The sequence below is a fragment of the Cervus canadensis genome, chromosome 14 (genome assembly GCF_019320065.1).
Source record: "Cervus canadensis isolate Bull #8, Minnesota chromosome 14, ASM1932006v1, whole genome shotgun sequence".
NCBI lineage: Eukaryota > Metazoa > Chordata > Mammalia > Artiodactyla > Cervidae > Cervus > Cervus canadensis.
Genome location: NC_057399.1, coordinates 48,024,156 through 48,041,681, shown reverse-complemented (window position 1 = coordinate 48,041,681; position 17,526 = coordinate 48,024,156). Strand labels below are relative to the sequence as shown.

General features: G+C 45.0%; 2 protein-coding genes and 2 pseudogenes across 6 annotated transcripts; 3 read left to right on the top strand and 1 right to left on the bottom strand.

Annotated features, from left to right (window-relative positions):
• Window positions 1-54: 54 nt before the first annotated feature.
• On the top strand, window positions 55-732 carry LOC122452948 (annotated as a pseudogene).
• A 1,480-nt stretch (window positions 733-2,212) lies between these two features.
• On the bottom strand, window positions 2,213-17,291 carry LOC122453393. Of its 5 annotated transcripts, none has more exons than XM_043487396.1 (4): window positions 14,962-15,832; window positions 14,407-14,463; window positions 6,664-6,711; window positions 2,213-2,834 (listed from the first exon to the last, which is right to left on the bottom strand). In XM_043487396.1, exons 1-4 carry the CDS (start codon window positions 15,126-15,128, stop codon window positions 2,780-2,782), a joined length of 327 nt encoding a protein of 108 aa, XP_043343331.1. In that variant the 5' UTR covers window positions 15,129-15,832; the 3' UTR covers window positions 2,213-2,779. The 5 variants fall into 5 exon arrangements, 3 of the variants coding, with proteins under 3 accessions (XP_043343331.1, XP_043343329.1, XP_043343330.1); XM_043487394.1 differs by lacking the exon at window positions 2,213-2,834 and adding an exon at window positions 4,554-6,549; XR_006273034.1 differs by lacking the exons at window positions 2,213-2,834; window positions 6,664-6,711; window positions 14,407-14,463 and adding exons at window positions 4,554-5,357; window positions 16,511-17,291 and having other exon boundaries at window positions 14,962-15,795.
• On the top strand, window positions 7,888-8,440 carry LOC122453401 (annotated as a pseudogene).
• LOC122453400 (interferon beta-2-like) lies at window positions 13,216-13,776 on the top strand. The gene has a single exon (XM_043487403.1). The coding sequence runs from the start codon at window positions 13,216-13,218 to the stop codon at window positions 13,774-13,776; it is 561 nt and encodes a 186-aa protein (XP_043343338.1).
• Window positions 17,292-17,526: the final 235 nt, after the last annotated feature.

The following is a 17,526-nucleotide window of genomic DNA, read 5'->3' as shown; positions in this document are numbered from 1 at the left end:
AGCATTTATAATTCATTTCATTACAAAGGTTAGAAAAAGAAAGGAAAGGGGGAAATGTGGAAAAGCCCAGAAAAGGAAAGCTTCTCTGCTCACTCTTTAAGAGCCACCCATCACCCCAAGTCCTCAGAACGTGCCTACACCTCCCTCCAGGCAGCCCTGCAGAGCCCCCAGCGTCCCCATGGCCCTCCCCGTGTCTCTGTGCTGCTGGCCCTGGGGATGCTCTGCTCTAGCCCCGCGTGCTCTCTGGGCTGCGAGCTGCGTGCAAGTCATGGCAATCTGGAAAGCTTCACACGTTGGAGTCAGATGGAGAGAGTGTCCATCGTGTCCCGTCTGAGGGACAGGACTGACCAGATCTCCTCAGACCCTGGAGGACGGGCTAGGCTGAGGAGACAGAAGCCACAGCTGCTGTGCACGGGTTGCTCCAGCTGACCTTCCAGCTCTTCAGCACCTCGGGCTCCTCTGCAGGTCGGGACGAGAGCCTCCTGGACAGATTCCTCGCGGGACTTGATCAGCAGCTGGAGGAGGTGGACATGTCTCTCAGGGAGGGAAGGATGACGGAACACTCACCTCTAGGGAGTGAGAACTCCAGATTAGCTGTGAAGAGTAACTTCCGGTGAATCACTGCATCTCAAAGAGAAAGAATACAGCCTCCTTGCCTGGGAGTTTGTCAGCCTAGAAATCAGAAGATGCTTGGTCTTGGTCAACAAGCTCATTGGAAAACTCAGGAAATAAAGATGTTGAATCTGAAAACTGTTCATCTGGTCAACTAAATGGCTATTTTCTAAGACTCAAAGTGCAACCTTTAACTATTTTTGTGTCAGATGAAAAATATGTGATGGCTAACATATGGATTTATTTAAATGTATATTAAATGTTATGTTATAATAACTGTTTAAAACAGTGTTTAGAATCCATTTTCCATATCTTAAAAAGTTGTAATATTTATTTATTTAAATTATTTGAAATATTTCGGCTGGTCATAGCATTTCAATCTTTATCGTTCATAAGGTAGTTCTTTTGTATTATACTTTGTAGAAGACTATTATTTGTTTTTAAGTAGTGGAAATAAAAGTAATTTTAAAAAGGCAGACTGACTTGCACACATCTTTGAATAAAATCTAACCCAAAGACTGATCCTGCAAGATAAACCTACGCTGAAGTCACCTGAATAAGACGGAACAGGGTTACCCACCCTGGGCCATAGAAGGAACAAGGGACAATTTGAGCAGGGACTGGATGTGATTCTTGAAACATTGATTAGAGGATGGAGGGAGTTAAGTGAAGAAAAGCCCAGGTCATGGACACAGTTGCCCGTTTGGGGCCTATAGGAACTGGGGTGCCTTCAAGGATTAGTGGGGAACCACATACATCATGGGAGGTCAATCTGCATATGTGGAATCTAGGATCCTGGAGTAGGATGAGGAAGGGAGAGCAAGTTTTCTACACTTGGCCACTCCCGAGAAAAGAGTCTTCCTAAAAACTGTTCCAACGGAGGCAAGAAGAACAAGGCAGGCTGCGGATTGCAGAGACAGCTAAGAGATGTGAGAACCAGCAGCTGCCATGATAAATGTGACTCAAAAGAAGTAAAGAGGGTTTCTTATGCTTATTTATATATATTAAACACACACATCATTGCTAAACTTTTAAATAATTCACACAAAGGAATGCCTACCCTTGACATCTAGGAGGATGCACCCTAATCTTATACTGTTAACAATTTAATGGGTGTCCTTCTAGACATTTTAATATGTAGTTGATAAACCTACACATATGGACATACTAACGTATATCACATAAATATAAATTTCTCATATACTCCAGTTTTTCATTTATTTATATTTACTTGCAAATAGATCTTCAAGATTTTTCTTCATTAGTACATAAAAATAGATTGCCTAGTTATAAACTGCTGCATTATGTCTTAACTGCAAAACTAAGATAATCATAAAATCTTATCTTGAAAGTATGGTAAGACTATTGCTTTAATTTGTAGCACATGCTCAGAATGGTACTAGACACTTCCCAAGTGCTCCTTATGTTAACTCTTCTATTTGAATCTGGTTAGAAGATTATTTCCTGACGTTCTGGGTCTGTGGTCAGGAAGATGAGGCAGTTCCCAGAGAGCTGTTCAGAGACAGATTGCTGCAGCTCACCCACTGCACAGCAAGAGGAGAAATAGCCATTCACGGTGATGACGAGGCCAAGCCTGTTGCAACAACACCCAGAGTTTAGATGGAAACATTCCTACCTGGCACACAGCCCAGCTGCCTACAAGGACTCACCCCCACCCTCACTGGATTCTTGGTTTTCTCTGGAGTTTAGGAGCTCAGAGTTTCAGCCAGGAGGACACAAGCGTCTGGGAGGCAGTCAGGAGGATGCTCTGCGCTGTGCACTCAACCCAGCCAGGAGGCCAGGCCAGAGGGGATTCCCAGCCTGGATCCTGAAATCCCTTTTGGCAGCTTGCATGTAGTTTCCTTTTCACTTGTTACATCAGCTTTGTTGCTATTTTTGCCTTCTGGGGTTCATTACACAATCTCTGATGATGTAACAAAACTCAAGTCACTGGTCAGCTTTAAGTATGTAGACGGCTTTGCCTTGGGCTGTTTCACCTTAAAGAAGATTCGGAAACTGCCTCAGAGACAGGAAACTCACCCAGAACTCACACAGTGAGATGTGCCCTCACGTCAGCTGGGTGGGGCAGGGGGCTGCTGAGGCTTGTTCAGCAGCTGCAGCCAATGTGTTGTCCTTTTCACTTTTCCCAACCTTAGGTTGGCCTGACTCAATGCACCCTTGATAGTGATTCTGAGAATTCAGAGTCCAGCTCAGAGAACAACCTGGAATCAGAAGGCAAAAGTAAATGCAGGCTTGATGCAGACGGGCATGTTCTGAAAGGGCCAGTCTGAGTTAGCAGCAGCAGCGGGTCCGGGCAGCAAACACTGAAAACAAGGCATGGGCTGCTCCTGCCTGTTCCTGGGCCATCGACCCTCTGATGGGAGCGTTCTGAGAGTCACAGGGGTGCAGAGTGTAGGATGCTCTGGTTGGGTACCTCCTAGAGGAGTTAGGAGAGTTAGCCAAGGCCCGGACCTAACTACCTAGTCCCAGCTGCATCTGAAGTGAGCAGGAGACACACTGGGGGATGAGTATTGTCCACGGCCTGTGAATGATGACCTCAGTGTGAGGAAAGGGAGGAGAGAAGAGGCTGCGACCCGGGGCACTTAGATCTCTCTGCACATTGTCCATCTCCACACCCGGTGGGAGGCCTGAGGAGGGGCGCTGGCCCCAAGCTTTCGGCTGTGAGCACAGGGCAACCCGGGCCCGGGCAGAGTCAGCCTCAGGTCCTGCGAGAGGGCGAGAGCCAGGCCGCAGCTGGAAGCTGGGAAGACACGCTCTTCCCTCAAGCTGGAGACGGACTTTCCATCGTGGTCCTCAATCTTCACAGGAGCTCTCTAGGTTGCCGAGCAAAATGTCTCCAGTCTAGTTTGGGCTATCTTTAAATTTACATAAGTAGTATACATTTTCTTCTGGGGTGAGTATCTTTCAATCACTGCTATATTTGTGTATTTAGTTGTGGTTCTTACTTTTTATTGTTATTACTAACCCTATGATCAGGATAGATAAAGTATTTATGCAATTTTAACGGCTATTTGGGCTGCAACTAGTTTGGGACTCTTATGAATATTGCTGATCTGAATTTTCTTTACTTCTATACTGATGCATATTTACATGATTCTTTCCTAGGGTAACTGCTATGAGTGGACTTACCGGGTCACGTTGTTGTTCAGTCGCTCACTCATGTCTGATTCTTTGTGACCCCAGTGATCTGCAACAGGACTTCCCAGTCCTTCACCGTCTCCCAGAGCTTGCTCAAACTCATGTCCATTGAACGTCATCCAACCATCGTGTCCTCTGTTGTCCCACTCTCCTTCTGCCTTCAGTCCTTCCCAGCATCAGGGTCTTTTCTAATGAGTCAGCTCATGAGAGGACTGCAGTTTCAGTTTCAGCATCAGTCCTTCTAATGAAGTTCTGGGTTGATTTCCTTTAGGATTGACTGGTTTGATCTCCCTGCAGTTCAAGGGACTCTCCAGAGTCTTCTTCAACACCACAGTTCAAAAGCATCAATTCTTCAGTGTTCAACCTTCTTTATGGTCCAGCTCTTACATCCATATATGACTGGGTCATAGACCATAGGTTAATATTTTCAGCTTGGCTAGGTAATGTCTTTGAAAGTAGTTGTACAAATATACACAACAAACAGGAGTTGCTCCATACGGTCATCACATTGCTATTATCAGACCTTATTTTTTTAATTTGCAGGCAATGTATTTGTTTATCTAGAAATTTGAAAAATCAACCAAACTTTTATATAGTGTTTGCAAAGCGATCGGAGAAAAAAACCAAAATTAGTCATTCTCATAAGCATGTGTGTATGAAAATGCAAGGAAAACTTAGTTTATTAAAAATTAGCAAATGTCATGAAAAGATTTCATTCATACTTGCAACAATAAGAAAGCATAAATATATTGCAATGAATCTCAGAGAGAATGTGCAAGACATATAAGCCAGAACCAAAAATTTATTGAGAGATAGTTTGAAAATAGTCCAAGAAAATGGCAATATTTGTTTTACTTTATGATGTGTTGAGGACATGTTTGCTAAGTAAATGTTTGTTCACTAAATGACTGTGTTTCTCAGGAGGAGGTGGCCTTGACAGTCTCCTATTGCACGCTCTGATTTCCCTTCTCACTGAGACTTACTACCTCATCACACGCTTACATGTCCCTTGCTCACTTACAAAGACAGAAGTTACTTAACCTCATTAACGATCAAGATTTAAAACATCCTGTCTCAATGTTAGAGAAAGAAACTGTTATTTTTTCTGGCCATCTAATTTGAGTCAAAAGTACAATTATAGACTTGTACTTAGAGGTCAGAGGTAAAGAGAAATTGTCCTGTCAAAGCTATTTTTTAAAAAAAAACTTAAATCTACACTTTATTCAGATGTCCTTATTCCTGTACCCACCCACCCAGCCCCACTGGTTGCAGGAATTTCATTTTTATTTATTTATGGCTGTGAGACTTGTGACATCTTATTAAATAGTTCCCCAACCAGGGATCCAAGCAGGACCCTGCAGTGAAAGCATGGAGTCCCAGTCAGTGAAACTCAAGGGTATTCCCAGATCACCTTAGTTTTTACCCAAAATTGTTCTTCTGTCCAGGGATGCCATTTAGAATGGCACATTACCTTTAATTTCCATGTTGCCTTAGGCAGCTCCAGGCTCTGACAATTTCTTAGTAGTAGACATTTTATCTTCTTATCAGTGGTATCATTTTGAAATGGCAATTTCCAATTTTTATTGCTATTGTAAAAAGATGTGATTGATTTTAATACTGATCTTTTTTTCAGTGACATTGTTAAATTTATTTTAAAATTTCAATAGTTTCTACGTCCTTTTGTATTTTGTATGTACACAATTACATCATCTTTAGATTAAAAAAAAAAACATTATCTGAGACAGTCAGCAAGGGATTTGGACAGGCCCCTCACAAAGGAAACATCCAAATGGTCAATAAACATGAAGATGCGCTGAATCTTATTAATAACTAGGCAATATGAATTAAAACTCAAATAAGATATCACTACGATTCACTAGAAGGGCTAAAACTAAGAAGACTGGCCATACCTGGTGTTGAAAAGAAAGTAATGCAACTGACATCCCATACTCTTCATAGTGAGAATATAAATGGGTGTAAACTATCAAAAATATGTTTATCATTAGCTACTACATCTGAACATATGCACATTCTATTACCCAGTTACTTCATCCTAGGCCATATACCCAACAGAAGGCTATACAAAAGTGCACCAAAGGATACAAACAAGGATTTTCATAGCATAATTAATTACACTGACAAAAATCAATATAAACTCCATGAAGGCATTTGAAAGAGACCGATTAGGAAACAGCTCATGATGACAATAGCAGGAACTGGGAGGAGGACAAAGGGAAGAAAGCAGAAGGAATTCTTGTTTACAATTCCGCACCCGCCCCCTTCTTCCAGTTCCTCACTCTGGTCTTTACTTCCAGTCTCTACAGCCACGAGAGCACCTGGGCAGGACTTCTCCCTGCTTCAGTTCCCAACAATATCTGGGCCCATTCTTCTGTCCAGGGCACAACCTAGCGCCCTGTCTGCCTGAAGACTTCTCAAATTAAGTACAAAGCCACACTCTGGCATTCAAAAGCATCCCGAATACATCTTGAGCTGATTTTCCCACCATTGATCCCCTTGGATCTTGGAACATAACTCGTCCACAATTTGAAGTTCCTTCTACGTGGTCCCCTCAGACTCAGGAATTCTCCTGGCTCTGTGGAAGCTGCTCCCTCCATCTTGAGCTGTGCTGCCCACCATGACATCAACCACAAGAGGCCAAGTGAGCACTTGACTAGCCCAATCTTAGCTGTACTATGACCGCCAAAGGATGCACCGTATTTTGAAGGAATGATGAAAAAGAGGAATGTAACCATGTCATTATTAATTTTATATTGGTATGTGTTGAAATGATAACATTTGGATGTTTTGTGCTCAATAAAATACACTGTTAAAATTAACTTCACCTGTTTCTTTTTAATCTTTTCATGTGGACACTAGAAAAATTTAAATTGCCTGTATGGCTCCCATGATATTTCTTCTGAGCAGTGCTGAATGCATTCTCTGGTAGCATATCGGAAAATCACAGAAAGAACAAATAATCACTATTTAGTTGCACAAATTAAATATAATTCCTACTGAAATGCTAGTATATTTCCTTTAGTTTACTTTTTTTCCTATATACTTTTACATACTTGCATTGTATCTACAATTGTATGCCCTGCGTTTGAAGACAACTAGGTGCCTTTTATTTTCTCATGATGCCAAAAAATATATTCCTTATAGAAAAAATTTTAATGTGAGAAAAGAAAGGGTAAAAAATTAGTAACATTGTTTAAATTCTTTGAAACTAAATTATGAAAATACCTAAGAATCCTATCTCACAGATATTCTTTCATTATGGGGAAAATTTCATGTACAAACAGTTCTAAAGGTACAAACTGAAGAGGAAAGCATTTTCCTGATGCTGCATCCTTACCTTAGTATGCAGAATCAGATATTTAGATTATTCGGAGTATGCACAAAATAAATATACATTGGCCCTCAGTAATGGTCACAAGGGCATCCTACAAGAGAAATCATAAACTTTTATGCATGGCCTGTGTAACAGACATTTGCCTGCCTAGAGATATGACTTAGTCTTTACCTTGGTATATTCTGGATAGTTTGAGATTGCCAAATCAAGCAATATATTAAGGTTGGTAAAGAATGCAATGTCTTCCTGCTTATGGTTAAGGCCTAAAAAACATTCACACAAACTTAGATTATACAAAAAGTAATTTTTTTTCTAAAATTGTAAACTCTTAGAAATAAAGACTCCTTCACAAAATCTAACAATGTGAAAAAAGAACAAGAAAGACCTTTTCCCAGTGAAAGAGCCCTCTAATAATCAGTTCAAATTGACTAGGCATTTCTTTTTTAGCATTTAGCAATTCACTGAAAATCTACAAAAATATTAGAAATTCTCCCAGACTGTATATCTTTCCCCCTAAAAAATATAGAATCTAAAAGGAAGGAGCTAAAAAGAAAAAGAGTTTTAGAGGTCACTAATCATTTAAACAACATAAGAGAACTAAAAGGGAGACTGGAAGTTGGGATTCCTCTCAAATAGAAAGAATGAAGGGCCATCCTGTCTAAGTAGCCCACACTCAGGGAGGAAGGACATTCACTCTGCAAAGGGCTGAAGACTCAGCTTCAGCATCTACTAGCAGAACAGGTAGCCCTGTGCCTGTTTTCATCATGACCTACCGGTGCCTCCTCCAGATGGTTCTCCTGCTGTTTCTCCACCACAGCTCTCTCCATGAACTACAGCTTGCTTCGATTCCAACAAAGGAGGAGCATTGCGGTGTGTCAGAAACTCCTGCGGCAGTTACCTTCAACTCCTCAACATTGCCTGGAGGTCAGGATGGACTTCCAGGTCCCTGAGGAGATGAGGCAAGCACAGCAGTTCCGGAAGGAAGATGCCGTATTGGTCATCTATGAGATGCTCCAGCAGATCTTCGGTATTCTCACCAGAGACTTCTCCAGCACTGGCTGGTCTGAGACTGTCATTGAGGACCTCCTTGTGGAACTCCAAGGGCAGATGGATCATCTGGAGCCAATCCAGAAGGAAATCATGCAGAAGAAAACCTTCACTATGGGAGACATGACCGTTCTTCACCTGAAGAAATACAACCTCGTGCAGTACCTGACGTCCATGGAGTACAACAGCTGTGCCTGGACAGTTGTGAGAGCACAAATGCTCAAGAACTTTTCTTTCCTGAAGAGCCTAACAGGATACCTCCAAGACTGAACATCTCCCACCTGTGGCTCTGGCAGTGGACAATGTGATGTTGACGTGAGACTCTTCAGCCAGCAGAGGCTCTTGAGATAACTGACAATGCAATGCACTGGATTTCAATGGACAGGTAAAGACTGTAAGCTATTTTAAAATTGATTTATGCATTATCTATTTCTTTAAACTTTTATATGGGAAATACATTATTTATAAAACAAAAGTCAACCTGACAGTTTCCATGTCAACTTGATTTATGTGACAACACATATGAAAAATTGCAGAGCACCCTGGAGACATTTACTGCAAAACAAGGCTGCAGAATACTAGTTTTCTGGCCCTTGCCTTTGAGGAATTTAAAACAGAAGGAAGACATGCGGAATGTCGACGTTATAGGAATACGCTCCATGTATCCATACAGTTTACCTGCTCTTGTCTCCTCCACTTCTTTAAATGTAACAGACAGCCCATGCTGTAGGGTCATTAAAAACTCTCAGATGTGGTAAGCCCTCAATAAAAAACAAGTGAAAAGTCATCTTGAAAATACTAACAAGTTTACATCCATTAAAGACAGAAAAGTAAAACAATATTAAATACTTGTTTTAGTACAAAGAACATATAGTTTAAATAAAACTTAATAAAATGCTATTTGAAATATAAAACATATTACAATATTCTACACTTAATATTTAAAAAGCATTATATAAATTTATTATGAAGTTGAAAACGTGAACTATTCAATTTAAAACAAGTATATTAATTAAATATAAAACTAATTTAAAAAGAAAGCGATGTGTTTTTAAAAATATTCCTACTTTTCAGCTATTCAATACTTACTCACCCACTTCATGGCCGAATACTTAAAAGACACCTGAAAATTCTAGAGCATTCCAGCGGCGCCAGTTCGCTGGTCCCGTCTTACCCCCAGGAAGTGCCCCAAACCGTCCCACGGTTATTTGTCCCCTGACCGCCGTTGACTTCTCTGTCTGCTACGCACTCCCAGGGTCCCATCGCCTTGGCTGTTTCTCCCCTTGTCCAAAAAGGCTCCCCCTGGTCCCCTTGGTGCTCAAGGCCCTCGCATCTTCCATCTCTCACAGTCTCACGCCCATCGCCGGCTTTAACTATGACCACACCGCGGTTCCACCGTCCCAAGCCCATTGTCTCATCGCCTAGACCCGCTTTCACTGTGTCCGCAACGCCGTCCCACTAACTCTAACCGAAGGTCACATCGCTGCCATCGTGTCTCACTGGGCACAACGCCTTTCCATCTTGCCACAGTGAATGGTCTCGTCGCCGCTGTCAGGGTCCCCTGTGCGGACCACACCGTCCACCGTCCGATCGCCCATGGTCTCCTCCTCCCGCCAGTTTAACTCTGCCCTCGAAGCTGTCCACCGTCCCACCGCCAGTAGCTTTTCCGCTGCCGCCATCTTCCATCTTCCACTTTGTTCGCAGCGCTCTCCCAACGTCTCAAAACCAAGTCCAGTGAGAAACGGCCTTGTGTGAGAAACGCCCTCCCGTCGCCCACAGCCAATAGTCTCAGCGCTGTCAGAGTTTCACTTTGAGCACAACGCCCTCCCATCGCCCCACAGCGAAGTCTTAACCACCGCGGCACCCACAGCGCAACACCGCCCCCTCGGCCCCATCTCCTATTGTCCCAGCGCGGACGCCAGCTTTCACTTTGCCCGCAACACTTTTCCACCTTCTCGTTCGCAACAGCCTCAACCCACCGCCGGATTTCAGGTTGTGCACGACGCTGTCCCAGCGTCCCATTGCCAATAATCCCATCCCCACCGCGGTCTTTCACTTTTCCTCAGCTCTTCCATACTCCCAACGCCCAGGGCCTCATCCCCACCACCGGGTGTAACTTTGACCCACTCTGTCCCATCGGCCCCGCAGGTCTTCCCGTGCGCGCATCGCCCTCCCGTCGGCCCATAAACAATTGTGCCCTCGCCGATCCCCGCGCTCACTTTGTCCTCAACGCTGTCGTCAAGTCACATCAGCTGTGTCTCATCGCCACCGTCCGGTATCGTCCTCCCATCGCCCCAAATCGGATTGTCTCGTCGCGGCCACTGTGTTCCAGTTTGGATCCAACGCCCGCCCACAGTCACACAGCGAATAGTCTCTGAGCCCCCGCGGGATTCCACCCTGTTCGCACCGCCCCGCACCTCCCCACCCCCACCCCGATCGTGGGAAAGCCAATAGTCTCATCGCGGCCACTGTGTTCCACTAGGTTCCAATTTGTGCGGAACTCTCTCCCATCCACTCACTACAAACCGTCTCCTAGCCACCGCGGGATTCGATCGTCTGAGCCACGCCCCGGCAGGGCCCCGCAGCGAAGAGTCTCTGAGCCGCCGCGCTCCTGGTGCGCACCGCCCCCCCGCCCCCACCGTCGCCGCACAGCCAATAGTCAGCGCGGCCGCTGTGTTTCCTTTGGTGCCAAACGCCCTCCCATCGTTCTCCTAGCGCGCGGGATTGCAGCGTGATCGCAGTGCCGGTCGCTCCCCGCGTCCCATCATGGTAGTACAGCCAACAGTCTCATCGCGGCCACTGTGTTCTACTACGTTCCAATTTGTGCGGGACTCTCTCCCAGCGACTCACTGCAAACTCTCCTAGCCACCGCGGGAAGCAATCGTGTGAGCCACGCCCCGGCAGGTCCCCGCAGTGAATAGTCTCACAGCCGCCGCGCTCCTGGTGCGCAACGCCCCCCCGCGCCCCCAGCGCCGCCGCACAGCCAATAGTCAGCGCGGCCGCTGTGGTTCACTCGGTGCACAGCACCCTCCCATCGTTCCACAGCCAACAGTTTCCTAGCGTGCGGGATTGCAGCGTGATCGCAGTGCCGGCCGCTCCCTTGTTTCATTTGTCAGCAACGCCCCCACATCAATCGTTCCATGCCCACCTTCTAGTTTCACTTTGGACACAACGCTGTCCATCCTCGCATCGCCAATAATCCCCATCAACGCTGCCTGGTCCCTTTCTCTGAGTGTGGCTGCGTCGCACCGGAAACGAGCCCCAACAGTAAAATCAGCCCCAACTCATTAGAAGCCCCGCCTGGGGGTTCTTTTCCTCAAACATGGCCTGGTCCAGGTTGACGTTTGCAAAGAAAGCTCCTTCTACGTGGTCCCTGCAAACTCGGCAATTCTCCCGGCTCTGTGCACGCTGCTCCCTCTATCTTGAGCTGTGCTGGCCACCATGAGCCATCACCATAGAGGCCAAGTGAGCACTTGCCTAGCCCAATCTTAGCTATACTATGACTGCAAAAGTATGCACCGTATTTTGAAGGAACGATGAAAAAGAGGAATGTAACTATCTCATGATTAATTTTATATTGGTGTGTGTTGAAATCATAACATTAGGATATTTTGTGTTTAATAAAATACACTGTTAAAATTAACTTCACTTGTCTCTTTATAATCTTTTGATGTGGCAACTAGAAAAATTTAAACTGCCTGTATGGCTCCAGTGATTTTTTCTTCTCAGCAGTGCTGAATACATTCTCTGGTAGTATATGGGAAAATCACAGAAAGAACAAATAATCACTATTCAGTTGCACAAATTAAATATAATTCCTATTGAAATGTTAGTATATTTCCTTTAGTTTATTTTTTTCCTATATACTTTTACATAGTGGCATTGTATCTACAATTTTATGCCCTGCTTTTGAATATAACTAGGTGATTTTCATCTTCTAATGATATCAAAAATATATTCCTTACAGAAAAAATTTTAATGTGAGAAAAGAAAGGGTAAAAATTTAGTAACATTGTTTAAATTCTTTGAAACTAGATTACGAAAATACTTAAGAATCCTATCTCACAAATATTCTTTCATTATGGGAAAAATTTCATGTACAAACAGTACTAAAGGCACACAGTGAAGAGGAAGGAATTTTTTCCTGCTTGCTGCATCCTTACCTTAGTATTCAAAATCAGATTTTAGATTATTAGATTAATTAATATTAATTACATTATATTCTTAATTATAGTATAATTAATCATATAATAAGTATAATCGACAATATTAATTTTATTAATTATGTTGCTTGTATTAATTGTAATAAATAGACTATTCAAACGATATACAAAATAAATATACATTGGCCATCAGTTATGGTCATAAGGCATCCTACAAAACATATCATGAACTTTAATAAGTGGCTTGTGTAAAATTCATTTGCCTGCATCGAGATAAGACTTAACCTCTACTTTGCTATATCTGGACAGTTTGAGATTCCCAAATCAAGCAATAAATTAAGGTTGATAAAGATATGCAATCTCTTGCTGCTTATGGTTAAGGCCAAAAAACATTCACACAAACTTAGCTTATACAAAAAATAATTTCCTACAATCATTAAACTCTTAGAAATAAGGACCCTTTCACAAAATCTAACAATATTAAAAAAAGAACAAGAAAGATCTTTTGCCAATTAAAGAACCCTATAATAATTCAGTTCAAATTTGTTAGCCATTTTTTTTTTTTTGCATTTAGCAATTCACTGAAAACTTACAGAAACATTAGAAATTCTCCCAGACTGTATATCTTTTCCCCTAACACATATAAAATAAGAAAGAAGCTAAAAAGAAAAAGAGTTTTAGTGGAAACTAATCATTTTACCAACACAAGAGAACTAAAAGGGAGACTGGAAAGTGGGAAATTCCCCTCAAATAGAAAGACTGGAGGGCCACCCTATTTAAGTAGTCCACACTCAAGGAGGAAGGACATTCACTCTGCAAAGGGCTGAAGACTCAGCTTCAGCATCTACTAGCAGAACAGGTAGCCCTGTGCCTGTTTTCATCATGACCTACTGGTGCCTCCTCCAGATGGTTCTCCTGCTGTGTTTCTCCACCACAGCTCTCTCCATGAACTACAGCTTGCTTCGATTCCAGCAAAGGAGGAGTGACACGGTGTGTCAGAAACTCCTGCGGCAGTTACCTTCAACTCCTCAAAATTGCCTCGAGGTCAGGATGGACTTCCAGGTCCCTGAGGAGATGAGGCAAGCACAGCAGTTCCGGAAGGAAGATGCCGTATTGGTCATCTATGAGATGCTCCAGCAGATCTTCGGTATTCTCACCAGAGACTTCTCCAGCACTGGCTGGTCTGAGACCATCGTTGAGGACCTCCTTGTGGAACTCCAAGGGCAGATGGATCATCTGGAGCCAATCCAGAAGGAAATCATGCAGAAGAAAAACTTCACTATGGGAGACATGACCGTTCCTCACCTGAAGAAATATTATTTCAACCTCGTGGAGTACCTGAAGTCCAAGGACTACAACAGCTGTGCCTGGGCAGTCGTGAGAGCGGAAATGCTCAGGAACTTTTCTTTCCTCAAGAGCCTAACAGGGTACCTCCGTGACTGAACATCTCCCCACCTGTGGCTCCTGAATGGGCAATGTGAGCTTTATATAAGACTCTTCAACCAGCAGAGACTCTTGAAGTAACTGACAATGCAATGTACTGGATTTCAATGGACAGTTCAAGACTGTAAGCTATTTTAAATTGATTTATGTATTATTTATTAATTTTAAACTTTTATATGGGAAATACATTATTTATGAAACAAAAGTCAATGTGGCAGTTTCCATGTCAACTTGCTTTATGTGACAACACATATGAAAAATTGCAGAGCACCCTGGAGACATTTACTGCAAAACAAGCCTGCAGAATACTAGTTTTCTGGCCCCTGCCTTTGAGGAATTTAAAACAGAAGGAAGACACGTGCAATGTCCAAGTTATAGGAATACGCTCCATATATCCGTACAGTTTACCTGCTCTTGTCTCCTTCACTTATTTAAAGATATCAGACAGCTCATGCTGTAGGTCCCCGATATATAATGTGGGGTTCTTTTGTCTTTTTTTCAACTGGGGGAAAATAGACACCACCTTACATTTGAGAGTCTTACAAAGTAAGCCTTCTGGATGCCAATAAATTTTGGGCAAATTCCATTCCGTTTATAAAATTCTTACTACGGAAAATGAAAAATTCTGACCTTCTACATGTCCTTAGTTTCTTGTACACTTCAACCCTCATTTCCAACAATGTAGTCCTGGGAAAAGGTTTCAGGAACATGAGTTAAACATTACTTATGACCATCACCGAGTCATTAAAAACTGTCAGATATGGTAATCCCTGAATTAAAAATAAGTGAAAAGTAATCTCGAAAATATTAACAACTTTCCATCCATTAAAGATAGAAAAGTAAAACTATATTAAATACTTGTTTTAGTACAAAGAACATATAGTTTAAACAAAAATAAAATGCTATTGTTAAATATAAAACATATTTCAATATTCTACACTTAATACTTAAGAAGCATTATATAAATTTATTATAAAGTTGAAAACATGAACTATTCAATTTAAAATAAATATATTAATGAAATATAAAACTAATTTAAAAAGTAAAGGGCTGTGTTTTTTAAAAAATATTCCTACTTTTCAGTTATTCAATACTTACTCCCCCACTTCATGGCCGAATACTTAAAAGAAACCCTGAAAATTCCAGAGCATTCCAGGGGCCCACAGTTCCCTGGTCCCATCTTACCCCCAGGAAGTGCCCCAAACCGTCCCACGGTTATTTGTCCCCTGACCGCCGCTGACTTCTCTGTCTGCAACGCACTCCCAGGGTCCCTTCGCCTTGGCTGTTTCTCCTCTTGTCCAAAAAGGCTCCCCCTGGTCCCCTTGGTGCTCAAGGCCCTCGCATCTTCCCATCTCTCACAGTCTCACGCCCATCGCCGGCTTTAACTATGACCACACCGCGGTTCCACCGTCCCAAGCCCATTGTCTCATCGCCTAGACCCGCTTTCACTGTGTCCGCAACGCCGTCCCACTAACTCTAACCGAAGGTCACATCGCTGCCATCGTGTCTCACTGGGTACAACGCCTTTCCATCTTGCCACAGTGAATGGTCTCGTCGCCGCTGTCAGGGGCCCCTGTGCGGACCACACCGTCCACCGTCCGATCGCCCATGGTCTCCTCCCCCCGCCGGGTTTAACTCTGCCCTCGAAGCTGTCCACCGTCCCACCGCCAGTAGCTTTTCTGCTGCCGCCATCTTCCACTTTGTTCGCAGCGCTCTCCCAACGTCTCAAAGCCAAGTCCAGTGAGAAACGGCCTTGTGTGAGAAACGCCCTCCCGTCGCCCACAGCCAATAGTCTCAGCGCTGTCAGAGTTTCACTTTGAGCACAACGCCCTCCCATCGCCCCACAGCGAAGTCTTAACCACCGCGGCACCCACAGCGCAACACCGCCCCCTCGGCCCCATCTCCTATTGTCCCAGCGCGGACGCCAGCTTTCACTTTGCCCGCAACACTTTTCCACCTTCTCGTTCGCAACAGCCTCAACCCACCGCCGGATTTCAGGTTGTGCACGACGCTGTCCCAGCGTCCCATTGCCAATAATCCCATCCCCACCGCGGTCTTTCACTATTCTTCAGCTCTTCCATACTCCCAACGCCCCGGGTCTCATCCCCGCCACCGGGTTTAACTTTGACCCACTCTGTCCCATTGTCGCCTAGCAAACAGTCTCATCGCCCCCGCAGGTCTTCCTATGCGCGCATCGCCCTCCCGTCGGCCCATAAACAATTGTCTCCTCGCCGATCTCCGCGCTCAGTTTGTCCTCAACGCTGTCGTCAAGTCACATCAGCTGTGTCTCATCGCCACCGCCCGGTATCGCCCTCCCATCGCCCCAGAGCGGATAGCGTCATCGCGGCCGCTGTGTTCCACTTTGGACCCAACGCCCGCCCACAGTCCCACAGCGAATAGTCTCTGAGCCCCCGCGGGATTCCACCCTGCTCGCACCGCCCCGCACCTCCCCACCCCCACCCCGATCGTGGGAAAGCCAATAGTCTCATCGCGGCCACTGTGTTCCACTAGGTTCCAATTTGTGCGGAACTCTCTCCCATCCACTCACTACAAACCGTCTCCTAGCCACCGCGGGATTCGATCGTCTGAGCCACGCCCCGGCAGGGCCCCGCAGCGAATAGTCTCTGAGCCGCCGCGCTCCTTGTGCGCGCAACGCCCACCCGCCCCCACCGTCGCCGCACAGCCAATAGTCTGCGCGGCCGCTGTGTCTCCTGGGGTGCACAGCGCCCTCCCATCGTTCTCCTAGCGCGCGGGATTGCAGCGGGATTGCAGCGTGATCGCAGTGCCGGTCGATCCCCGCTCCATCACGGTGGTGCAGCCAATAGTCTCATCGCAGGTACCTTGTTTCATTTGTCAGCAACGCCCCCACAGCGTCCAGTAACCAATCGTCCCATGCCCACTTCTGGTTTCACTTGGGGCACAACGCTGTCCATCCTCGCATCGCCAATAAACCCATCACCGCTGCCCGGCCCATTTCTGTTGAGTGTGGCTGCATCGCGCCGGAAACGAGCCCCACTCTGTAATCAGCCTCATCTCGCTCAGAACCCCCGCCTTGGGGTTTCTTTTCCTCAAACATGGCCTGCTTCATGTTGACCTTTGCAAAAAAAGCCCACTACTCGGGCGATGTTTCCAAAAATGCAACATTCTGGCTCCTTACTCAGGACAGCAGAAACCAGGCCTTTTCCAAAAGGGCTAGTGATATGCGCACCTCTGAATCAGTGCTTCTAGAAAAAGCTCTCTGGAAACTTTGCGTCCTGTCTCTCCAGCAGCCCCACGCGAGTCAACTGCCAACTCTTCCCAAGACTGCGATTCGAAAGCAGAAGCGATCGAATCACAGCGAGCGCGCTCTCGCCGTCGCCTGGAGAAGCAGGCGGGCTGCGGTTCCATCTCAGCGCTGTTTGCTCGTCGTTTCGCGGTGCTCGCGCGCCCCCTCCCGGCCGTCTGCAGAATCACTGACATTCTCTATGGCCCACATCCACTTGCTGGTGGAAGGAGTGATGCTCTGCTGCATCCCTGCTTGCTCTTTTCGCTGGAACGGGTCTGGGATCCACTGCCAGGAAAAACAAGGATATCTTCAAACACTTGAAAGAAATACAAAGGATCCGTTCTCAGTCAAGCCTAATGGACAGAGCCAACTTCAGATTTCCTTGGAAAAGAGAGATCACTCCACTGCTGAAGATGACTCAAGGCCCCTGCTACCACTATCTGATGCTCCAGCAGAGCTTCCAACTAACTCTTCAACCGCGGAGC

Coding starts and splice junctions, on each gene's coding strand:
- LOC122453400 (XM_043487403.1), top strand. CDS start 13,216: ATGACCTACTGGTGCCTCCTCCAGATGGTTCTCCTGCTGTGTTTCTCC.
- LOC122453393 (XM_043487394.1), bottom strand. CDS start 15,128: ATGGGAAGATGCGAGGGCCTTGAGCACCAAGGGGACCAGGGGGAGCCT. Junction 14,464..14,961: donor GTTTGGGGCACTTCCTGGGG/GTAAGATGGGAC, acceptor ACCTTTTCCCAG/GACTACATTGTTGGAAATGA. Junction 6,712..14,406: donor AAACTAAGGACATGTAGAAG/GTCAGAATTTTT, acceptor ATATGCTACCAG/AGAATGCATTCAGCACTGCT.